Genomic DNA, 25406 nt, shown 5'->3' on the forward strand with positions numbered 1-25406 from the left:
TTTAGCGGTCCCTGTGTCCACCAGATCCAAGTGAACCAGCTCCTTAGGACAAGGCAATGTTTTCCTGATACTTAGAAAAACCAGCCTCATAAAGGGAACAAAAGAGTGGCATGGTTTTAGACCCGCTTCTGCCCCTCTATGAATGCAAAATAAAGTAAATGGCTCTGGGAAGGTGAATGCAAAAATAAAACCAAAAAAACAAAAAACTGGTGACTGCTTCCTCCAACAGAGTCCACTGCAGCTGCTCACCCCCGAGCCGGCCACTTCCTCACCAGTGACCGCCGGCCAGGAAGCGCCGTCACGCACGTCACACAGCGACAGCCAGGAACCGTGTGCCGAGCACGTTTGTGTAAAAGCCAGAATCAAGCAAGGTGCTGCAGATTTTGACTTTCCAAGTTTAAATACTCCATGAAAAAAATCCCTCAGCAGCCGCCTAAATCAATTCGCATCTCTCTTCTTCAAAACAAATAAACAAAATTAGTAAGAGAGCATTTGTTACCAAATATAAGGAGGAACAAACAGGTTCCTCAAAGCAAGGACTTTAACAGGTATCAAACTCCAGTGGGTGATGTGCTAACAGAGCAAAAATTTCAAAAAACTAGAAAATAAGAAGATGACTAGGATAATATATGAATCATGGCAACTGTTAAGTTTTTGCTTTTTAAAGCGATGGAGACAGCACAGAGGGCGATCTGGCTATTCCAATGCAGGGTGTGCACAGCCCACATTTTCAGACCCAACAACATGCTCACAGGGTGGTATAAGAGAAAAAGGAAAATAGAAAAAGGAAAAGAGGAAAAGCGAAAATAAGAAACACACAAGAACAAAAATAACTGACAGCATTTACAAGAAATTACGTGAGTGTGATGAGGACAGAGACGCGGGGACGGTGAGACCCACCCTCACCTCCTGATCCAGGGAAGGCAGGGGCCTGAGGGGAGCGGTGTTGCTGGGGGACCCCAACGTGGTCAGCGCCCCAAGCCAAAACTTCACCTAGTTGCGTGTAGACAGCTTTTGGGCTACAAAATGTGTTCACATTTCAAGCTGGACAATGTTACTCACTCCCACCAAGAGGAACAGGGGAGAATTAGGTTCTGCTCCTGAACCAAAGCATTGTTTAAAAAATTAATGACTGTGCAATAGTAAAAGTAACTATGGAGTAAAAGTGACTGGAGGAGAACGTGCTTGACCCGAGCTCACTGGCCGCGTTATCTCACTGACGTTCAGATGCTGGCTGAGCCCTTGTGGTACCAAAACAGACAGACCCACAAGGAGGGAGGTTTAATGCACTGCTGTATTTTGATGCTTGGAGCCATGCCTGGTACACGAGGTTCTGGGTAAACAATGGTGACAGTGTCAACCACTATGGGCTAAGCACACATCCAGCTACTCCACCAAATCCCAAGGGCAGACTTCAAAAGGCAAAAACAATCTGGCATTCTCCGGTGGGTCTGCAGACTCAAAGCCAAGCAGTTGCTGAGCAAAAATGTCACCAGTGCCTCCTTTGACAAAAGAGGAGGCACTGGCCTGGGGGCTGGTGCAGGGCTCCGGGCTTCCACTGCTCACCCACCAGTCTGTCCAGGGCGAGAAGGTGGTCCCTGCTTACATTGCACCGATGCACCTACCTTGAATGACGCCTTGGGACTCAACAGGAGGTGACAGGTGAGGTGAACGGAGCCAGCCTTGGTGTAGCACGGTTCTGGCAGCTATGCCCTCAGCAGTGCCCAGTTTCCTAAACCTGACACCTCATCTCCAAGGAGCAGAAGGGTAGTGTGGGCATGTAGATCACAGGACCATGTGAGGACAAGTACAGATCATGGCCACGACATGCCTCTCCCCTTCCTTAAGCCATAGAGGAATGTCCGGGGAGGAAGTGAAAATTAATCCAGAGCCTGCCAGGCACCACACGCAGGTGGGACACGGATCCCCTGTGTCTGTCATTCACAGGACTGGTGTGGATTTTCTTTTTATCAATTCTCTGGCATCTTCTCCTCCATCTTACCAACAACAAGAAAGGAGAATCTGACCTTAGAATCAGACAATCACAGAGACCCTCCTGCACAGCGGGCCCGGCAGCACGTGTCATGTCCTCCGACCGTTACCTGTGGGACCGCCATGAATGCTCTCGAGACTCAAGGCCCGAGACCGCAGGCCGGGGGGGACACAGCTCCCCTCAATCTCCCCAGTAAAGGGGGACCACCTCTCGGCAAAGACATCTCACCCTCTTCTGCCCGAGGGACAGCTTGAAAGATACACAGGGAAACATAGTAGAGGGTGAGGGGGTAGGCAGCCCAGAAGAGCTCGTCTGCCCTTCCAAGGCAGAGTGGGGCCTTTGACATAATCACAGGGACAAAGTGAGGACGAATTTTTCCCTGCTCTGTTCCATTCTCCGTGACACGCCTTTCACTGCATAAGGAGCTCATTCGGATGCCCCTGGCAGTGTTTCTGATGTCCTAAATTGGCATGGTGGCTGTCAGGCAGGGGAGAGGGCCTGAGCCGTGCTGGTGCTGGGCCTGGGAGGCAGGAGACACCGGCTCCACCCCGAGCTCAACCAGCACCTCGTTCTGCGTCTCGGGAATCAGAGTCTCATCTATAAGCAAAGGGATGAAACTGTCCCAGGACAGGCTGTCCAACAGGAATGAAATGAGAGTCATGTAAATAACGTTTCCCAGTTGCCACGTTTAAAATGTAAAAAAAAAAACAAAAAACAAGTAACTGATTTTAAGAGCAGACCTTACTTATTCTACTGTATGTAAAATACTATCATTTTGACATGTAATCAATATAGAAAGTAACAAGATAGTTTATATTCTTTTTACTAGACAAGTTTCAGCGTCTGATGTGCATTTGACCTACAGCACATCTCAGCTCAGACCAGCCTCCTCCCCAGCACTCCTAACATCAGTGGCTGTGGCTACGCTATTGGACAGCAACTCCAGGGGTCCCACCAAGTTTCCTGGCTGGAAAGGGGGAGTAAGTGTCCACACTAACCCTAAAAGAATCTCTCTGAAACAAAAGCAGATTTACTTTTAAACGTCTGAAAGCCGGCGGGCTGCACCTCCTTTCCGCCTTGGCTACAAGACAGCCCTCCTCCTTGCTGATCCCATTCTGGATGTAGGGAAGCAATCTTTCACACAGCCAGGGTGGCCCGGCCTTCAGGTTGACTTGCCTGCTGTCTGTGTCCAGTCCCACGATGTCCTCCTACTCAAATAGGATGTAGAGGAGGGGGGTCTTCTCCCCAGAATTTTCGGGGGCCCCATCCAGCCACTTGGACTTGGGCAAGATGAAGAGTGACTCAGTGACGTTGTCGATCCTCTTCTCCACCACCCTGCAGTCCTCGTAGATTGAAGGCCACGTCGGTGCGCGGCTGCTCGGCCACCTCCCCATGCAGCACAAAAGACAAAGAGCTGAGAGTCGTAGAGCGTGGTGCCATACAGCTCCTCTGTGCGTGGAGCTTCTAGAAGGTCTCGGCCAAGAGGCAGTTGGTAATGGTGACAAGGCCCACGACATTGCGGTGGGTCTGGGAGTCACTCCATCCATTCTCGGGCACATAGTGATACCTATAGTAGATACAGAGTGCCCACTGGGAGCCGCACGGGCTGATTTGGCTCACCAAGGGGATTCCATTATAGATGCAAAAGAAATTCTCTAAGATGATCCCCACGGGTTGGACCACAACGGGGAGAGTCTGGTGGTCCTCAGTACACTGCACGTAGTCAGGGGCGCTCATGTTGCAGTCCCTGCCGAGAAGGGAGTGTAAATCGATGTACATACTGTGCTGTGGGCTGCGGGCCTCACTGGGTTGCAGCGACCTGGTGTGCACCATCCAGAAGGCAAGGGAAGTCCAAGCGAATCGTGGATAAGTTTGTCCTCAGAGTCTGCACATGGCTACTGAAGCTCAGATCACATTACCCAGCTTTTGGTCTAGGCTTCCATCCCCTGCAGAAAAGGGTCATTTCTTATTTTCTGTTTCCAACCACCTAGGCAGGCCCTGATGCAGTCGGTGCTCAAAACTGCTGAATAAAGGAATGAATAAAGGAACTGCTTCCCCACCCCTCAGCAGGATATAATGCAAAGAACCATAGTAGGATCAAAATATCTGGATTTCAACTCCAATTTATTTGAACTCCTAAGGTGCAGAATAATGGGTAAGAAAACTTGCTTTGGGGAGGAGGGTACAGTTCAGTGGTAGAGCATGTGCTTAGCATGTTCAAGGACCTAGGCTCAATCCTCAGTACCTCATTTTAGAACAATGAAACAAATAAATAAACTTAACTAACCCCCTCAAAAAATATTTTCTCAACTCAAAATTCAAAAAAAAACCCACCTTGCAATTGACACAACATTGTAAACTTGACTATAATTCAATTAAAAAAAAACTCCTTGCCTTACAAGAATATATCTGGATTATGGAATTATGCAGATGTAAAATGCCTAGGGTACCACCTGCATAAGAAGAAGGAACTGTACAAGTGTACTATCCCTCATTTATGAGCTATTTTTCCTTTGGGGAGGTTATAACCTCTCAGAGATATTTTTCTCATATTAAAAAAAAAAAAGAAAATATTACCTGATTCTCCATACTGCTGAAGAATCAGATAACCCTATGAAAGCATCTGAACCACAGAGTTTATTCAATAAATGTTTGTTGAATGAATGAATAAACAAGCAAAGTGAATGCTGCTCCCTGCCACAGACCATCATAATGGTACTGCTTGGAAATGCCAAGCCCACGTTCCACCCAAATCTACACTAACCACGTGGTTGACCTGGGCAGACCTGTGTGCTTCTCTCAACACCAGTTTATTCATAAATAGAAATGAGGGCAATAACACAAACCTAAAAGGGTTAGTGAGTCACGAATGAATAGTACCCCAACTTTGCAAGATGGAACCATTAAAGAAAATTGGACAAAGAGTCCATAGGCCCTCTCCATATTATCTCTTACAACTACATGGGAATCTACATTACATCTAAAAATAAAAAGTCTAATATTTTAAAGAGGCTATTGTGTTTAAATGAGCTCACTGTCTCAAATAAGGAACACACAGTACAATTAAGACAATGCGCAGCCCATGAGATGCACTCAGTAAATAGTCCCACTGAACCCACTGGTCCCTCCAACTTCAGAGCATGAGGATGTGTCCTCGTGGCCAGAGGCCACTGCACCTGAAGCTAACAAAGCTAATGGCCCCCACTTTCAAAAGCCCCTGCCACCAACCTAGGTCTAATTTTGTATTTGTAATTATTTTTCTTTTTATTAAATAGAAATCCCCAATTGCATAGCCTTCAGGTCACCAAAACCTGACCACAGAGATCATGATGGCAACCCTCCTTGGTGAAACAATAAAATGAAGAGCCATTTCCACAAGACCTCTGTGTAAATCTACTAGGGAACTTCATCCTGGACTGAGAGGAAGAGGACTGGGGAGGAGGGGGAAATCTGAGGCACACAGACCCATGGGCCACCTGTCCCACAATGGACATTACACTCAACCCTCACCCTCCAGGAACTTCAAAATACACACAGACAGAGTGCTGTGGACAATATATATGTATTTTTAAAGAAATTCCGACTCTCTAGCAGGTCTTGAATCTACAGAGACACAAATGGCTTATGTGTATAATGTTTCACAAAAGCCTTAAAATATTACCACCCCAACTTGACACATTAAGAAACTAGGGATAGAGGTTTATCACATTGTGCAAGATTAGAGAGATGCCACATCAGACACCGTATTTAAACCCAACCTTTGCTCCAGTGCTCACACAAGAAAGTGTGACATACTGCCCCTTTCCTGCCCTCTCCCTGCAATCAATCTCTGAAGAGTCTTTTCTGTGCCACGTGGAATCACAATCACATCAATTTACCACAAAGAGCTATGTGACTCCTTGGAGGACGTGTCAAAATCTAAAGGGTTGGGATGGGAGGAGAGATTTGCATTTTCTGTTTCTCAAAGGAAACATGGCTTTAAAAGAAACTGAAAAGCACTTATCTAGTCTAAGCCCTCATTGTGCAGAGAAGGAAATGGAGGCTCAGAAGAGATGAGGAAAGGGACTTATTAACAAATATTGCCTAAGTGCAGCACCAAGCCAGCCCTGGGCCCTTCTGGGGGAGTACCTGGAAGGCCCAGGAGAATGACTGTTAGAAAAAGGAAAGAGAAGAAGCATACAAGGCCCTGTCTCTATACCACCATACCATGAAGTTCCACCAAATTATCCAGTATGGGTGCAGCCAACATTTAGGTGGGCTAAACAGGTTATAGAAACCTGGAAGTCTCAACCATAGTGGAAATTCCAACTTTTACTGTTTTCTTCCAAGTTCAAGCATCAGTTCAGTGGGCGCTCCATACGAGGGACTACACAAGGCCTGGAGTCCTCCCAAATACAGATCTCTATTATCACGTGTGCACACCACACACAGGCCCACCAGAAGAAAAACGCCCACACATAAGATGGAATTACTGAAACAGAAAAGAGCCAACCAGCATATATTGCTAGCAAAAACGGTGCTGCTAGAAATACTCATGGACATAGAAAGCAAACTGTTGTTAGCAGGCAGGAAAGGGAGGATTAACAGATACACATTAATAAATATAAAATAAATGACAAGGACCTACTATATAGCACAGGGTACTATTTTCAATTACTTGTAATGAGTTGTACTAAAAACAATCTGAAAAACATTTATATACATATGCATAAGCTTATAACTGAATCTCTGCTGTAAATCTGAAGCTAACATGGTAAATTGACTACACTTCAATAAAAAATAATTTTATATAATAAGTAAAAATAAAAGCAACGCCATAAAAAAAAAGTAAAAGAACACGGTAATCCCCTTAGCTGTAGGTGGTGGAGAACTCTGCAAGCACCAAGTCCACTCGAACACTCCAGCACTGGCGGTCACTCATTCTAACCATCAGAGAATCACTTGGCTTCTACGAGGTTACTTTTCTCTTCAGTGAAAGGCTACAGTTGCATCTAATGATGTATTGAACCTCATCATTCACAAACCCAAGAATTAATGAGGATTTCCCATAGGCCTGGCTCTGGATAGATGAAAAGATAGGGTCCCAGATATATTCATGTGTAGAAGAAGTTTATGCCATAAAGACATTAATTCTTCCTGCTTTGATAGACAGATACATTGCAATTCTGATTAGAATTCCTTCTAGATATTTCATGGAATGTAACAAGTTAATTTATGGTCAGGAACAGCCAAGAAACTTCTTTAGAACCACCACTGGGAAGGGGTGGATAGGTCATGCATTTCAACTGGTCTTTCTGATGTGATGAAAACGTTCTGGAATAATAATGGTTGCACAAATGTGAATATGCTAAAAGCTGCTGAATTGTAACATTTAAGTGGGTGGACTTCATGGTGTGTGAACAATATCACAATAAAGCTGTTATATGAAAACATCCTTCTTGCCAATTATTTTTCCCTCTATACTACTAGTCTGTCCCACAATTTAAGAAAAACAAAGAAAAACAAAACAAAACAAAACAAACCAGATTTTGCCAGGAGCTCTTTAGGAGTGCAGTGTCACTGGGTCTCCAACGCCTCGGGTTGTGCTGTTCCTGTTAACACACAATAGCTGGGCTGGACTAGTTAGGGACTATAAGTATCTTTTTAAGATCAACGGTCTCACGTTTCACCCTGGGAGAGTGAAGGATGGAGGATGAGACAGCCTCATGCCTTCAGCTCATTTTTAACTGAACAAAGCCCTGCTTTCACCACTGTAATTCCTCTCAGTATAAAAACACGTTACATCAACAAGCACCGCCATCATAACACCTGAAAGAGTTCAAGGTACTTACCTGGGGCAGAAATACTGATCAAGGAGACAGACGCTCCCTCAGCACTGCTGCTCCATTTTCCCGACTCCATCAGGAGAAGCTGGGCGTTAGAGCCGCGGGCTCTCAGCCCAGGGAGCAGCACCCACGCCGCTAATCTCGACCTCAGGGATCGGGAAACGGAGAGGAAGGCAGCCCCGGTGTCGCGGGGCAGGGAGAGCGGGGTGGGGGACGCGGGCTGCAGCCCCGCTCGGAGGCCAGCCCCAGCCCCAGCCCAAGCCGCCCGCCCCGTCCGGGTGTGCAGACCTCGCCCACCCGGGACACAGCCCGCCCAGTGGTGGGGACGGGTCGGCGGCCAAGGAGAGGAAGCCCGGGAGGAGAGGACTCGCGGGCGGGAGAGGGGAAGGGGACGCCAGCCGCGGACTGAGGGGAGCCCGGCTGGGCCAGAGGCGGCAGGGGCACACCTGGCCCTGGAAAGCTGTGGCCGGGGCGCCGGGGCAGGTGACGCGGGCAGAGGGGCCTGGCCCGAGCAATCCAGCTGAACACACGCTGACTGGCGCCCTGGGGGGCTGCGACACGCCGACCGCCCTCCCGCAGCCGCCTCACCCCTTTCCCGATATCCCCTCACCTTGCACTTCCACAGCCAGAGGCCCCGGCCCCAGGCAGGAGCCAAAGGCCTACAGGGCGACAGAGCTGAGAAGCCATTGGGGCCGATCCCCGGCTCGGAGCTGGAACTTCCAACCCGCGGTCCAGCTGGCAGCGACTGCGCATGCGCAGGAGGGCCATCGATCTGCTCTGGGTCCTGAGAGAGAAGGGGAACCGAGGGAGGGAGAAGAGGGGAGGAGAAGGGGAGGAGGGGAAAAGTGGAGGGAGACACATGGACAGGAGGAGCAGAGAGAAGGCAGTTATCTGGAATTGGGAGGGGAGTAGCAGAGATGGGGAGAAAGCGTTTTACCTCTTGGGGCATCCCGAAGGAGGCAGCAGTCCTGCCTATACACCCTTCTCTAACCCGTCATTGCCCACAGCTCATATTTTACGTCCCTGGCCCAGCCCTCCAGCTAAGGTCTCTGCAGAAACCTTACGGGTATCACACCCGTTGCCCCCACAAGGAGCTAGGTTTACTGTTGCTCCGGGAACCAAGCACCCGCAGGTGTTGTTTCTCAGAACTACCTTGGGAAGAGTACATATTCCCCTTTTACACGCTGGGAAACAGGCAGGCACGATCTCTGCCTTAGCTCCACTGTCCCAAGTGTTGGGCTGGCAGGGAGCGGGAGGTAAAATGTCAGAGCCCCAGAAGGAGCAGACTGCCTGAGTGTTGGTGTATAGTCCCCATCCCTCCTGGGTAAACCACACCCCAACCTCTGGGAATAATCAAGGGCTCACGGTAGGCCCCTGTGTGTGGGAGAGCTGCCCTCAGTCCCAGTACCCAGCTTGCTAGGTAGGTGGAAGTGTTATTGAGTCCAAATTCATTCTCCTCAGTGCAGGACAGGCCAGTAAGTTGGGAGACCAAGTGTTGGGGCATGGAATAGCAAGTTTCTGTAGACCTAGATGGCAAACTAATGTCCTAGAAAACCATCTCGCCAAGTCAGAATTCAGGCTGCTTTCCTATGTGCTTGGTTTTTGCAAACTTCTTGGTGTAGGAATTCCTTCTTTTTAGAATCCTTTGTTCTTGCAGCTATCTCCCGGGGTCAGATCCCTGTAAACCTCCAACAAAACAAACGTTATTTTCTATTCTGCAACTTGTTATCTTTATATGATTGGAAAAGTGTTAAATACCCTTAAAGGTCAGAGCCTTCCAAATAGGCTCTCCTGTATATTTTAGGCTCTAGGCAACATTGTTTTACAAGCAAGATGAAGCCTAGGAGACAGAGCACAGGGTTAAAGTCAAAGGAACAGATCTAATATGGAGTCAGATTTCTTCTTTTCTATTACTGTGGCAGAAGCCACTTGAGGATTTAAGTCCCTTTAAGTTAAAAATAAGTAAAACTTTAAAGGAATTTACATACATTGGTGGGAACGTGCATAGAATATCTGGAACAGCACACAAAGGATTGTAAACATTGGCATCTCCAGGGAGGCGTGTAAGAACAGAGGATGAGGGAAAACTTCTTTCACTTGAGTATTTTTTGCTCTGTTTGAATTTTTTTATCCATATGCATATATTTCTTTTTCAGTTAAAATAAATGTGTAATGGAGCAATGGAGTAACTAGCTCAGCAAATACAGCAGCCATAGACTCACTGAGTCATCACTTTTGATTTAAGCCAGGAAGCATTGTTTGTCTCTCTCCTATGTGTCCAGTGTTGTTTTAAAACTTCTTTTATATATTTTTTTTTATAAAATAATAACATGCTATCCCTCACCCCTGCCCAGGGCTGGTGGAAAACCAACTGAGTCTTTATTGAGTTGTTTTCCAAGGAGTAGAGATGAGTTATAAACAGAACACAACTTCAGGGCAAAACAGGCGGAGTGGTTTTCCAGCAGGCCAATAGCGCTGACCGGTTTTCAATAGAGGTGCACAGAGGCTGAGAGAGAAAGCCTCCAGGACCCTACAGAAAGCTGCCCAAAGTGTCTTCCCCATGGCACTACTGAAATAGGAAAGAAGAAATCTGAATCCATATTAGATCTGTTCCTTTGACTTTAACCCTGTGCCCTGTGTCCTAGGCTTAGTCTTGTTGTTTCTGCACCTTTTGTGAAACAATGTAGCCTAGATCCTGAAATATACAGGAGACCCTATTCTCAAGGCTCTGACTTTGAAGGATATTAACACTTTTCCATTCGTATAAAGATAACAAGATACAAAATAGAAAATAACATTTGCTTGTTGGAGGTTTACAAGGATCTGACCCAGGTGAAGAGCTGCAAGAACAAAGGATTCTAACAACAAAGAATTCATACACCAAGATTGCAACAACCAAGCATTCCCGCTTCCGCTTTTTAATATAAGAGCCTGAATTCAGATTTGGGATGATGGTTCTCCAGGACATTGGTCTACCATCTTCTCCGCTGGCTTTACAAATTTAAGCCGCTCTTTCTTGCCCCAAATCCTTGTCTCCTGTTGTGTTGGCCTGTAATACACGAGTAGAACAAGCCTGGACTCGGAAACACAAACATACATTGAAAGTACGCATTTGGTATATTAAATGACATGCTTCCACTCGTATTCCTGAGGTTATCTTCTCTTGACCACTCCTACTATATTTTTGAAAAACCTGTCATGTGGACACAATTCCATCTCTAGCCACTACCCTTCCAGGTAAGAACTGATGCCAAGAAGGTAATGAAAGTTGCTAGAAGGTATTACCTCGCCAAAAAAGAGCAGAAGTGGGTTCTGGCTGATGTTCAGGAGCAGGCCGGGGCACCTGACCAGATGTCATAAGTACGGATAGACATCTGGGCACCAAAGGAGAAGCTTCTAAACTTCCATGAGGGACTTGTTGGATAGGAAGGAACAGTCCCAGACTATAGTTCTGATCCCACCACGAGCTTCCTGGGCAAGGCTGGGCAAGTTATTTAAATTCTCTAGACCCGTGCTGTCCAACACGGGAGCCACCAGCCACATGCAGGATTATGATGTTATTCTGTAGCCAGACAGAATTATAAATAAACACTTTATTGCAAAGGGTCAGCAGGTATAATATTTAAAAACATTATTGGTTATCTTGCCCTAACAAGTTATTTTTGTATGTCTAGATTTCTGTGGTTTGTAATGCCTGCAACTAATGATTCCCTTACAGTGAGGTATTTTGAAATTATAAGTTACTGGACACAGTACACTCATATCACAGTTGAAAAAACTGATCCAAATAAGCAAGGTGATCTGACTTATTAGTTATGAGCAGGGGCTCTGGGGCCAGCCTGCATAAGTATTAATTCTCACTCTCCCTCCAGGGAGTTCTGTGTGAATCTTGGACAAATTATTGTTGTTGTTGTTGTTGTTGTCGTTGTCGTTGTTATTATTTGTGCCTCTTTTTCCTTACCTTTTAAATAGCGAGGAATATGTTGACTCTATCCCCTACAGTGTTGGCAGGATTAAATGAGTAAACGTCTGTGCTGCCCACTTCCTGGGTTTCAGCATTCTCCAGGCAATCAGTGCCAAACGCAGTGGCATTCTTCACTGTCTTCGTCAGTCTGGGATTCTGTAACAAATTACCGTGGGTCGGGTGGCTTAAACAACCAGCATATTCCTTACGGTTTGGAGGCTGAGGCTTTCAAGGTCAGTGTATCTGGGAGAGGATTGCCAGCTCGAAGATGGCTGTCTTCCCACTATCTTCATGGCCCAGAGAGGAGAGAGAAGCAAGCACTTTGGGGCCCTGTATAAGAACACTAATACCATTCATGAGGGCTCTACTCTCATGACCTCATTTTATCCTACTAATCACCTCCCAAAGGCCCCGCCTCCCTGTACCATCACCCTGGGAGATGAGGTTTTGACAGATGGATTTTGAGGGGATGCATTCAGTCCACACATTGGCTAACTCTCCCAAATATGCAGTCATCAAACCTGTAGCTAATTTCAAAATAATGTTTATATCTCTCTACCCATTTCCATTCCTACATCTACTAACACTGAAGCCCTGTTACATTTTATTTCTTATTTTCCTTGTAGAGGTTTAATTGATTCCTCTAACTCCAAGGCTTCACTCGCTCCAGTCTGCTTGACAGCCCTGCCAGGTAGGTCTTCCTTAAATCACCTTCCCACTTCACCTGGTTGTTTTTTAGCGGTAAATGTCAGAATTCTCTCCACACCCGATCCTACACCTTTAATCCCTTACACTACCGCTCACTATGTTATTTTCCTATTACCACTGTAACAAATTCCCATAAGCTTAATAGCTTAAACTAGCACAGAATTTTCAGCTTATGGGTGTGTAGGTCAGAGATCCAACACAGTTCTCATTGGGCTAAATTCAAGGTACCAGCAGGATTCCTTCCTTCTAGAGGGTCTAGAAGAGAATGTTTCCTTTTTTTTTCCCCCAGTTTACAGAGGTCACCCACCTTCCATAGCTTGTGCCCCTCAACTTCCTCCATTTTCATGGTCAGCAGCCTTTCTGAACATTGCTCCATCGCTACACCTCCCTCTGATTTTAAACTCAGCTGGGAAATATCCTCCATTTTAAGGACACCTGTGATTACATTGGGCCCACTTGGACAATCCGGGCTACTCACCCTATTGTCTCATCTCAGGATCCCCTTGTCCCATCCCACTCAGGCAGTATGTATGTGGCTGTGACATTCACCTTGTGTAACATTTTCTCTCATGAGCAATTTATGGTTCAAGGCACTTATAAGTGCCTTTTTGTTTTTCTTCCTTATCCTTTCTACATTCAGTATGTCTGGTGAGATTATATGAATCCTTTTTATTTGTGCCCCTGCACTAATCTTTAATAATGTATCATGGGTTTAAAAGGCTAACTAATAGACAATTTAGGAGACAGAAATCCTCTAAGATTTTTATCCTAAAATATCTGTCATCCCTTTTGCCATGTACAGTAACATGGCACAGGTGGCTACCCTGTGGCCGGGGAGGGACATGATTCTGCCATCACACTCCTCTCATTCTCACCAATGTGCTGATCAACTAACCAAGGACCTATGCTCTCCACTTCACTCACTTCCTCCTCCTTTCCATTGACTATCCTGTTCCCACCGCTTCCTTCATTCACCACATCAGGATTTCATGACCACATTCTTCTCTAAATGAAATGGGTATCTTGCATCTAATGTCTGACAGCTGTTCTTATTGTATATGCACACACTGTCCTACACATAATCCCGTCCATCTCTTTATTTTCCTTGAATCATCCAGAAGAATCAGTTCCATGATGATGATGACGATAGTGACAATGATGACAGGGGCCTCTCAAGGATTCTGATAAAGAGGGAATCGATAAAGGGAGGGAATCATTGCAAAATTGCCCCAGAAACAGGCTTAAAGGTAAATAACTCTTATAGTGTTTAATGAAATTGACTAATATTTAACTATTTTTAAGACTTTATATCACTGAATTTAAAATTTTAACGGGAATTTTCATTCACCACTAACCAAGATTCAACTCTAGGACCAAAATCTAAGGATTTCTGTCTTCTAAAAAATTGCCCACTAGCCTTTTAAACACGTGATCCTTTTAAAAAGTTTAGTGCTGGGCTGACAATAAGCAGGATTCATATAATCTCACGAGACACAGTGAATGTGGAAAGACTAAGAAATAAAAACAAAAAGCCATTCATAACGTCTTGAACTTTACGTTGCTCATAGGAGAAAATGTTTGCCAATGTGAGTGTCACATCAACATGATGACTGAGTGGGATGGGGAAGCTGATCTTCCTCATCAGTCATTTATGCTGATTTGTTAGATGCCAAAACAGTTTCCTCATTGAAATTGCTTCTAACAAATATGGAAGAATTTAGGTTCTACCAAAAGCAGGCTAAACATTTTCCCCTGCTTTCAGGTCTCTGGACTGAATGTCCCCACAAGAAGGACATGATTATGTTTCATAGGGAAGTCTTCCTGAGAAGCAACAGGCTTTCCTAGGGCAGAACTGCAGGGCCCCCCATGGAGGGCTGGAGGAGGTCTAGAGGGGACACTGGAAAAACAGCAGGAGTGAGTTCAGATACTGCTGCTCAGGTCGCCAAAGTCAGCATTGCTATCTCTAAGGATATGACATTCTCCCAAATGTTCCATGAGTGAAGGAGCCTGTGAACACTAAGCAGGTTGTTAAGACACAGCAGCACATAACTTGCGTGACAACACAATTAGAGTATGATTTGATATTTGGAAAATAATTAGCCCATTGTTCTTTGAAACTGCAGCAGTAGCAATAGAAATAAAAAAGACTGAGCCGTCTTGGAGACAACAATCAATAAACAATTCTAAATCTGCAGAATTCCTTGACAATATTCAAGCAATGAGCTAGATGTGTGCTGCAGATACCTCTTACTGCAGGGCTCACTCCTGCAAAGCATAGAACTAGTTTCTCAGCACACAGAGGGAACCAAGTCAAGATTCCTAATCTTTTGAGATTTACTATATGGCTGGAAAGATCAGACAAGTACATACAGCCAAATATGATTAAATGTAATCAAATATTATCAAATGTGATTTGAGCACAGACAAAAGTGAAATTCCTTTCACCTGGGATGTAGAGAGACTTCTTCAGAAAATGTGGCTTTGGAGACGGCCAAAGACATGGGTGGAATTTTGGCAGAACAGGATGTAAGGAATTTAAAAACTTATTCTAAAATTCATATAAAAATTCAAAGGATCCAAATATCCAAAACAACTTTGAACAAGAAAAACAAAGTTGGAAGACTTGCACTATCTGATTTTCAGACTTTATTTTATAAAGCTACAGTAATCAGAAATTATGGTGTTGGTGTAAAACAGGAAAATAGAATAATGGAACACAATAGAATGTTCAGAACTAAACCAACACTTATACAGACAATTGATTCTCAAAAAGGATGCTGTGGAGAAAGGGTCTTTTCAACATGTAGTGCTGGAACAATTAGATAGTGATACACAAAAAAAAAATGAACTTTGATCCACACCTCACAAAATATACAAAATTTACCTCAAAATGGATCATAGATCTTAATAGGAAATCTAAAACTATAAAAGAGCTAGGAGAACAAGCATAGGCTTAAGCTTTATGGCCTTGGGTTTGGCAAATATTTCTTTGCTATGACACCAAAAGTATCATCTATTTTAAAAAGAAACTGATAGAGTGAACTTTGTCAACATTAAGACTCTTCAAAGCTCTTCTAAACACTGCTAAGCAAATGAAAAGACAAGCCATAGACAGAAGCTATTTGCAGATCATAAATCTGATAAAGGTCTCTCTTTGTATCTGATCCAGAATAGAGGTCTCAAAATTCAATAATAATTCTAACACCTGAATGAATGAATGAGGCCAGAAAACACAATTCAGTAAAGATATCCAGATGGATAATAAGCATATGAAAAGATGCTGATTAAAGATGTCATTAGTCATTAGAGAAATACTTTTAAAAGCCACAGTAAGATACTAGTTCACATACATACTAGAAAGAATACGATTAGAAAGACTGACCTTACAAGGTGCTGGCAAGGAAGTAGAGCAACCAGAACTGATACACACCACGAGGAATTTACAATAGTACAACCATTTTGGAAAAGTCTTTAACAGATTCTTTTAAAAAGGTAAACACCTATGTACCATATAATCCAGACATTCCTCATCTGGTGCTTTAGAAAGGAAAAGCATATGTCCATACAAAGACTTGTAACCAAATATTCACTGCTATTTTATTTATAATAGCACAAGTTGTAGATAACCCATACATCCATCAAGAAGTAAATGCAGAAAGAAATGATGGTCTATACAAACACTGCTCACAATAAACTCTTCAGTAAAAACTCAGCACTAAACAATACTCTACTATAAGACAAATAAGCTATTAATACAGCAACACAGATGATTCTCAAAATAATTACACTGAATGAAAGAAATCAGACAACATAGAGTAGATAATGCATGAATCCATTCATATAAGGATCTTGAAAATGCAAACCAATATGTTGTGATAGAAAGCAGATCAATGGTTCCCAGGGGAAGAGACGGGGAGGGAGGGAGGGACAACAAAAGGCAGGAGAGAAGCTTTGTGGGTGATGGGTATGTTCACTGTCTTGAGTGTGGTCATGGTTTCTTGGGGATATTCTTATGTCAAAATGTATTAAGCTGTACACTTTAAACGTGTGAAAATTATTTTGCCAAGTATACCTCAAAGCTGTTTTAAGAAAAAAGGCACTTTAGTCCTGATCCACCTCAGCGCCTGATTGGAGTGACATGATCAGTCCCTCACACTGTCTGCCTAACGGGAAGGTAGAAAAGCTCTCACGGAAGATAACATGGATTTTTCATTTGCAATGTCTGCCATGTAATAAAGAATTTCTAGACATGCAACATGTCCAGACTATATGACAGATAACATGAGAATAAGGAGCATTAGACAAAGGATGCAAACCCCCAGGTGATGTAGGCATCAGAGCTACCAATAAAGGCTATAAAATACTTTTAATATATTCAAGAAAATAAGGAAATGATGGGAGAATAGATAACAGGGTAGAGACTTTCACCAGAGAAATATACTGGAATGTATTTTTAAGAAAAATCAAACAGATACTCTAGAACTGAAGCTTTCAGCTCTGGAAACAGGTAAACAGAGCTAATTAGGATCTCTTTTAAGTAAAACTTTCAGTAATTCCGGGTAAAATATAACAACAATGTAACACAGAGCTAACTATGGAGAGAGAAGTTCCCTGATGACAAAACAAAGGGGACATTTAAAGCCCAGAGTGGTCATCTTGTGAGCTGATGCCACCGCACCCTGGAGGGAAGGGGTTTTCATCTGCACATAAATAGGGATAAAATGTCCATTTAGGAAAAAGGGTCCATACCAGATGTTGAAGACTCTTCCTCTATATCTATATAGTCAGAGACAGAGATGTAAAGTGGCAGCAGAGGTCACAGTGACACAGGGCCCTGGGCCAAGGAGTGTGAGCACCTCTGCAAGCTGGGAAAGGTAGGAAGACGAATCCCTCCCAAGAGCCTCGGTGTGGAACTTAGCCTTGGCCACTCGTTGGTTTTAGCAACTGACATTGACCTTGCACTTCTGCACCCTAGAACAGTGGGAAGATGAATGTGTATTGCTTTAAGCCACTGAGTCTGTGGTCCTTTGTTACAACAGCAATAGGAAAGGAACTCAGGAACCAATATGAACTTGAACCACAGGCTGCCTGCTGTGCTGGCTGGAAGTCCTTTGTCTCTGATCCTGGGGGAGTGTCCTGTCCTCTGGCAGCATCCACAAACTACCTCATGCTAACTTGGCAGTTTGCAGAGGGTTAAATCTTAACCCTGCACAGTTCTTGATATTTAGTTAATAAAAATGATGGTGTCATCATGGGTATTTTTCCATCTTTTAAATACCCTTCAGTCTTCTAATAAAGCTACTTCTAATTAAGAGACTGTGTAAATAGTTTTCAATCTTCATAATAAATAACTGTGGTTTTATCTGGTTACTTAAATTATGAATAATAATGTTCACATTTGTAAAAGTTATTAAAATCAACATTGTTTAATGAAAAGATCATTTCTTTTTGCATGAACATGTATTAACTACAAGAAATGTTCCATGCTTTGTTCTACGATTTACTGTTAGAGCCTTAAAGAATAATATTTTCCTCAAAAGATATTACGACAAAGGGATTTCTTTTGGTGGAACAGTTCCGGCATCAAATCTGGTGCATGTCTCAGGCCACTGGCAACACAGAGATGATAGAAATTAGGAGGCATTATAAACACAGAATCATTTTTAAAGGAATTAAAAAAACTGGATGTGTGTAAACAAAGAATCAGAGGATATTCTGGTGAAATAAATGTATTTTTCAGCTTAAGCAAGACACGGGGTGAATAAATCTGAAATGAAAAAAACACCCAGAGATTAGCAGCGAGTCATGCATGCAGTGTGAATGATCAAAACCAAGTTGTTTCCAAACCAGTGTGCAGGCTTGATGCCTTCATGAATCAAATCTGTGTGGCAACAGGCCACCTCGAATACATGTTGATGAGGTATTTATAAGCCCTTCACCATCCCAAATCAAAGCCCACGCACGAGCCACAAGACCATCACCTACACATTTGGAAAACACACAACATGGTGAATAGCACTTTTCTTGTTCAGTAGCCGGTGGCCGCGAACTGTGAGCAGACAGAGATACAGGGACACAGAGGCACCTCCCCTCACTCAGCTGATAAACTTCCGTGCATTCCTGGGGACAGGATTGTCATAAAATGCACCATGGATTGATCCTCCTCCTAGGAAAGGAACCGTAGGGCTGTCATTAGGTTTGAGCAGGGGTGGGTGGAGGATCTCGGAAGAGTTGTTTCAGAACAACCAATAGAATTCTTGGCCACCGTGACCACGAAAGACAAGTCCCCTGCCATCCCGGTAGGCACTTGGGCTCCTGACAAAAGCTGGGCTCAGTAAAGGATTAAGTAGAAGGCACAGGCCTGAGGGATGCCCCAGCAATAGGCAGGAGGTAGGGCCTGGTTTATACTGCTCTAGGTGTATCCCAGCCTCATCTGAATACGAAATCAGAAATTTGCAAAACAGCAGAGTTGGGGTGGATCATCCACTCCAGACTCCTCACCTTACAGTTAAAAGGGTGGCAACCCTGACAGGCAAAGCAACGTGCTAAAGGCAGAGCGTGGAAGTGGCAGCGCCAGATGAAACGCAGCGTGAAACCCCCGTTCAAGGCCGCTGACTCTGACGACGGGGCCAAGGTTTCCAACGAGGAGAATAAGACAGTGTAAATACTTTGTTCCCCCTAAAACCCCAAATGTTTTTTAAAGGCACAAAAACTCACCTTAACTAGCTCTCTTCTGAGGGGGCTCTCTTCTGCTTCTTCGTCTTTCTGTCTCCATTTCCCTCTCTCAGACACAAACACATTCAGTTTTGTGAAAGGGGACTTCCTGCCATACAAAGACAGACTTCACATCTTCAGAAAGATACCTGACAAAGCACGTTTCTCAATTCAAGTCTTTGTGTGAGTTCTGGGCAACTGGCTTATTTTCTAGAACAATCGGTAGTTACAAAATCAGGAAATCATTTTCCACAAAGGAAGAGTTCAGGTCCGTGTTGATAAAGCTGGGGATGTCACATTTCATGAGTCTGTTCGGCTCCTCCTCTGGCCACCTACTGCTTCTGATGGCTTCCTGGAGCGGAATATCACTGTAAAGGGCTATGGTAGGGATACCAGCTTTGGCCTTGTCCAAGTGGTCCACTCCATTGATGTAGCAGTGGAAGAGGGACCTAGATTCGTGATTGCACTGCCAGAGAACACCTTGGGCAGCAGCCATCTTCCAAAGTCTGACACAAAGCTGTTCAGTCTGAATCTCTTCTCGGGAGACTCTGCATTGCTATAAAGAAAACCAAAAATAAAATATCGTTCACACTTTAGCTCGGTGACCTGAAGAATCAGTTTTTGCCATCTGCTGAGAGTAAATCCCTGCACAGAGCATACTGACATGCACTGGAAGTGAAAGACATCACTTCTGAACACATACAATTAAACCTAAGGCAAAAGTCTAAAGTGAGGGCCCTTGGACCAACCTGAAAAGACATCGTTCCCTGAGAATCCTCAATATTGGTGTCTCGTACACCAGTGTTTCTCCGTGGGACACTCAGATCTCTTCATCAGGATTCGTTAAAGTGCTTCTTAAAATGCAGTATTCTGGGGTGCACACCCTCAGAGTCTCCAGAGGTAGAGACTGGTAGTCTGTATTTTCATAGCCACCAGGATCACTAAACATGCTCAGGTTTAGCACCGTGGTCCACATCGGGTCACCTGAGCATCGACAATTCTGTCTCACGGGGTGGGGGGTGCCATGTGTGTCAGGGTGCTGTCCTACCCACGTGTCTCCCCTGATTCTCAGAACTGACAGTGCTGCCCCATTGGGCACGAAATACCACCATTTCACAATGCATACGCAGGGCGCCCGACTGACAGATACAATCAGTGATAGGACAGGGGACAAAACTCAGCTTCCTGATACCTACTTTCAGAAGAGTGATCAATTCAAGGGTAATAAATCAGTGAATGAGTGAATAACATGACTCTCGTTAGTCCCACGAGTGCCTGGAAGAGCAAGCCTGGGCACACTGAGAACCATAACAGCCCATCTACTTAAATGTCATCCTCCACAGATCTATGTAAAGGTTACTTCCATCCAGGCAGTGACTCCAGAAGGGCAAGAATCATGTATGAACACACTCTCAAATCCAGAACAGAACCTGACAACAATTAGGCTCTGGAGTCTGTGTTTAGCGAGTGTGGAATCTCAGTGATTCCAGCTCTTACACATTGTCTTCCCATCCCACCCCTCACGATATGGCCCCTATGACCAGTTCTCCCAGGGCTGGGGCCACGGAACCCATTTATAGGACTGGAAGAATCTGATCATATAAACCATCCCCCAGATTATCATCAAGAGTCACCTGCATTTCAGGGAACAGTAATCCCAGAAGCTTTGCAGTTCAGGCAGCTGAGGGATTTTTATATCAGCTCTGTCTTCTACTGTGACTGCCTGGGTGACATCAGACAAGGAATTCTGAAAAGCCTGAACTTTTCCTTTCAGGAATAATCTAATTAACAAATCTCGTTGACCACTCAAGAAATGTGATGTGAAGATCAATGATTTACACAGGAGTACAACATTCACTAGGTCGTGGATTTAGAATCAGAGAAAAATCATTTGAGAAAGATTGACAGAATGTAGCTTTAATGCGAATTTAAGTAGTCTTACCTTTCAGTAAATCATCTTCCCCTACTTATCACTTCACCCAAGTTTAAAAATGTTTGAGAACAGGGATGAGTGTGCCAGCAATCTGAGACCCAATAACCTAAAATGTCACCTAGGAAAAAGAGGGGAGTAACATATTTTTAAAAAGCATGGTGAGGATGGCGGGGCCATCACCAACCCCAGACTAAGAAGCTCTGAGTAATAGCTTTCCTGCCTGCCTGGGACATCAGCTGATATGAAAATCCACCCAGAAAACTCACTGTCCAGCAGCTCTTCCGTAACACAGGATACACTTTCTCAGAATTAAGAATTGCGTCCAGTAACCACTTCGCTGAAGAATAAAGACAAAGGAGAACAAGAGATTTCTGCCCCTCCCAAGGGAGAGCCCAGACCTCGGGCTGCATGCACTGCGTCCACCTCCCTGGAGAAGAATAAACGGACAAGGGCGTTCTGCGAAACTGGGGCAACAAATGTTGAGATGGGAACTAATTGATCAGCTGACCAGGGACAGCCCCCTCCGTCGCTGCCTTGGCGGCTGCCTCAGTGCTCTCAGCCCATCCTGCCCACCTCTGGTGGCTAAGCTGTCAGGGAAACTGCTTTGCGACCTGGAGCAAGAGAGGCTGCCCTCAGGCCAAGCTGCGGAAAAGATGGGAGCTAAACCCCCTGCTCCCAAGCAGCAGGCTCCATACCCTCGCCAACACCCCGCGGCCCCCGCACCCTACTGCAACCCCGGGGAAATATGACCCGAAGAAGTGTGACCTGGGAACGAGGGGCAGCAGAGGCCGCCCCCACGTCAGGCCTCCAGAGAGATTGGTGCTTATCCTCCAGCTGTCCAGGGGCAGCCCCCGTCCTCTCCACCTCCTGATCTCACTGCGCCCACCTCCCAGGAGCAATCAGACCGGGTGTGCGGTGTCAGGCGAATCTTGCGCCGGAGAGGACGTCCCCAGGCCAGGTCAGGGGAGAGGAGAAGAAGTGGCCCCATTAGGCGGGGCAGCAGGCCGTCGCAACTGCTTCTGCCCCTCGACCTCATCGGGCCCGTCTCCCAGGAGCAAGCTGACCTGGAGACGGGCATCCGGCTTCTTGGGCAGCAGAGGACGCCCCCAGGATTGGTCGTGGGGAAGACGAGAGCAAATTGACAGGCCCTGCGCTGCAGGTCTTCTACCTCCGCCATCGCCACCCCCTCACCTTAAAGTCACCGCCCAGGGCGCCCCTCCCCCAGCAGGCTGATTGGGACAGGTGCGTCTGGTGATCTGGGGCAGGAGAGGCCACTCCCACACCAAGCCATCGGGAAGACGGGAGCCAATCCACCAGCTCCCCAAGGCAGCCCCTACCCCCGCAGCAGCCACCACTCTTGCCCATGACCTCACAGTGGCCTCCTCTAGGGAGCAGGCTGACCTGGAGATGGACGTCCGGCGAACTTGGGACAACAGGGACCGTCCCCAGGGCAAACCATGAGGGGAAGTGGGAGCAAATGGACAAGCTCCATGGGAAAACCTGCCGCTGCTGCCACCACCCCCAAAGTACCAAGTCCAACTCCCGGGGTCAGGCCGACTAGGATACACGGGTCTCGTAACACAGGGCAACAGCGACAGCCCCCAGGGCAAGACGCGGGGAAGATGGGAGCAAATGGGCCGCTCCCCCGCTGCAGGCCGCCGACCACCGCCACCCCTGCACCCTGACTACCCTGCCTCCCGCCCCCAGCAGGCAAAGTGGGACAGGGGTGTCCCGGGACCTGGAGCAGCAGAGGCCGCCTTCAGGCCACGCGGTGCAGACATGGAGCTAATCCACAAGATCCTCCGGGGCAGCCTCCCTATGCCCGCAGCCACCACCTTACCAGCCCCCTGACCGCACCGCACCCATCTCCCAGGAGCAAGCTCACCTGGAGTCGGACCTCAGGCAAATCTCCGGCGGCAGAGGTCGCCCCCAAGCCAGGCCACGGGGGAGAGAAGAAATGGAGCAGCTCCCTGGAACACATCCCCTGCCCCTGCCGCCTCCGCCGCCGCCTCCCAGGAGCAAGCTCATCTGGAGAACCGCGTCCCGCCTCTAGGGCAGCAGAAGCCGCCCCTCGCTCCGCCGCTGGGGAGAGCGGAGCGAATTGACCGGCTCCCCCGCGGCAGCCCCCCTCCCCCCGTGGGCCCCGCACCTTAACGGCCCCGCCCCCACTCCGCACTCAGCAAGCTGAGTGGGACAGGAGTGTCCGGCGACCTGGGGAAGCAGAGGCCGCTCCCAGGCCCAGCAGCCGGGAAATGGCAGCTATTCCACCCGTTCGCCAGGGGTAGCCCCGCTCCGCCCCTCTGCGGCTGCCGCCGCCCGCTGACCTAACCGCCCCACCTCCCAGGAGCAGGCTTACCTGGAGTCCAACATCTGGCGAATCTCCGGCGGCCAAGCCCCACCCCAGGCCAGGCTGCAGGGAAGAGAAGAAATCGACCGGCTTGCCCGGGCAGCCTCCCAACCGCCACCGCCGCCGCCGCCGCCCCAAAGCATTGCAATAGCCTCCCGGGGTCAGGCTGACTGCAAGGATATGCACTTGCCTTCTAATCCTGGCCACGTCCCTGAGCACCTCCCTGCATCCCTACACTCCCTGCACCTCTGAACCCCTGCTACACTCTGCAATTCTGCATCCCTCCACCCCCACATCCCCTGAAATGCCTGCACCCTCCACAGCCCCTGCAGCCCTGTCACCAGTTACACTTTTGCACTGCTTACACTCCTGCACCCCTGCATGTCCCACACACCACCTCTTGGGCCTTTGGCAGAGTCTCTGCTGTTAGACCAATGCACAGGGACTCACTCTTTGCCAGTACATGATGCATCAGTGGACGTCAGGGGTTGCCTGCAGGAAGGTACATGTTCCCGGTCACTAGCCTGGGCCACTAGGGTGATCTCTGTGAGGTCACCCAGGATGGGTTCAGAGATGCTGTTCTCTGGGAAGAGAGGAGTTGAAACCGGTCTTGAGGGCAGAGCTGTGCTCACCAGGCAGTCCACGCTTCATGTTTTACACAGGGCTTCGGAGAAGTGAAATGGATCCGGCCAAGTAAGACCGGCCTGCTGTGCGCCCAACTCAGTCCTGGGCTCTGAGTCAGACCGACTGGCTCCCACACTCAGGGCCCAGTTTGGGCACCTGAATTGTCCCTTTGAGGCATCCCATCAGTTCTCAGGATGAAGCCTGGCTGCTTCCACCCCATGGCCCTCCCTCCTACTGTGCTGGCCTCAGGAAGGTTCCTTATTTGGGGAAGAAGGCAGCCCACACCCTACCCCACCCCTCACGTTTCTCTAACCCAGGCTGGTGCTCTCTCTGCTCCTCAGAGTCTGGGAAGCCATCCCTCTTCAGTTATGTCCCTTCTGAGATGGACTTGCTTCCACTCAATTCTAGGCGAGGATGCACCATGGAATGCACTGGGTAAGAGAACCAAAATAAATAATTTCTTCTGTGAGGTTGTCTGTTTATCTGCTGGGGCTGGGCTGTGTGTAGTTTGCTACAGCTATTGGTGTGAGAGGCTAAAACAGCCTGTGTGTCCTTGTTTTCATCTCCCCGCTGTCTTTGGGTTTTCCCTAGACACTCCTGAGACATTTACTTCTTTTAGTTTTACTCCTGTTATTACACACGGGCCCTACTGACATGGAGGTAAGGTGTTGGGGGAGCGGGACAGAGCAGGGCATCTGCAGTCCTGTGATTAGTTCTTATTGAGCCTGTGCCCTGAGCTGTGACCTCCACAAGTGTGTCTCTTTCCCCCCACCCCAATTTGGGTGACACAGAAGGGATTTCCCTTCTCCCAGGTTGGTTAGGCTCTGGTAAAATTATTTCTCATTAAAAAAACAAACAAACAAAAAACAACTTCCCCCAATGAAACGGAATGTTCTGGGTGTATTTCAATACAGTTATTTTCTCCTTTCCAGGCAGGAAGAATGAGGAGTTATCCTCTGACCTTCATTCTGAGAACAGGACACGGTCCTGGATGTAAAATACATGTAAAAGAGCATGGGGCCCCTCTGACTGGCCCCCTGGAGTTGTCACACTCTGATTTCCCCACACTGAGCCTCCTGCTGGCCTCAGGGACCTGTTAAATCTACCTGCCCCCAGGGTTCTTACAAAAGCAGGTTCTGCCTTGGGAGCTGTGTCTCTCCAAGCCTGCCCGCTGTTCCCTTTGCAACCTCTCTGGGTTGGGAGCATCTTTCCCCCTCAGTTTTCTGGGATCTAAGAAGAGCAGTGGGTTTGCAGCTCCCTCAGATCTGGTGTTATTTTCAGGACAGGAGGAAGAACTT

The 25406-nt window shown here is 46.7% G+C and overlaps 1 protein-coding gene and 2 long non-coding RNA genes across 4 annotated transcripts in view; all 3 read right to left on the reverse strand.

Annotated features, from left to right (window-relative positions):
• The window catches only part of LOC140694311 (uncharacterized), a 36475-nt gene extending 27910 nt beyond the window's left edge, over window positions 1-8565 (reverse strand). Inside the window, exon 1 of the long non-coding RNA XR_012070041.1 lies at window positions 8429-8565. This is a non-coding gene — a long non-coding RNA (uncharacterized lncRNA). The remainder of the gene's footprint in view (window positions 1-8428) is intronic.
• LOC140694313 (uncharacterized) overlaps window positions 1-25406 on the reverse strand; it is a 317389-nt gene that overhangs the window by 97259 nt on the left and 194724 nt on the right. The gene's annotated exons all lie outside the window — the stretch shown is intronic.
• On the reverse strand, window positions 19161-24009 carry LOC140694303 (uncharacterized). Of its 2 annotated transcripts, XM_072957604.1 has the most exons (4): window positions 23935-24009; window positions 23494-23547; window positions 23023-23219; window positions 19161-19760 (listed from the first exon to the last, which is right to left on the reverse strand). In XM_072957604.1, the coding sequence occupies exons 1-4, from the start codon at window positions 23954-23956 to the stop codon at window positions 19431-19433; spliced, it is 603 nt and encodes a 200-aa protein (XP_072813705.1). In that variant the 5' UTR covers window positions 23957-24009; the 3' UTR covers window positions 19161-19430. The 2 variants fall into 2 exon arrangements, 1 of the variants encoding a protein (XP_072813705.1); XR_012070031.1 differs by lacking the exons at window positions 23494-23547; window positions 23935-24009 and adding an exon at window positions 21147-21255 and having other exon boundaries at window positions 19648-19760; window positions 23023-23222.

Source organism: Vicugna pacos, unplaced genomic scaffold, assembly GCF_048564905.1.
Source record: "Vicugna pacos unplaced genomic scaffold, VicPac4 scaffold_21, whole genome shotgun sequence".
Lineage (NCBI taxonomy): Eukaryota > Metazoa > Chordata > Mammalia > Artiodactyla > Camelidae > Vicugna > Vicugna pacos.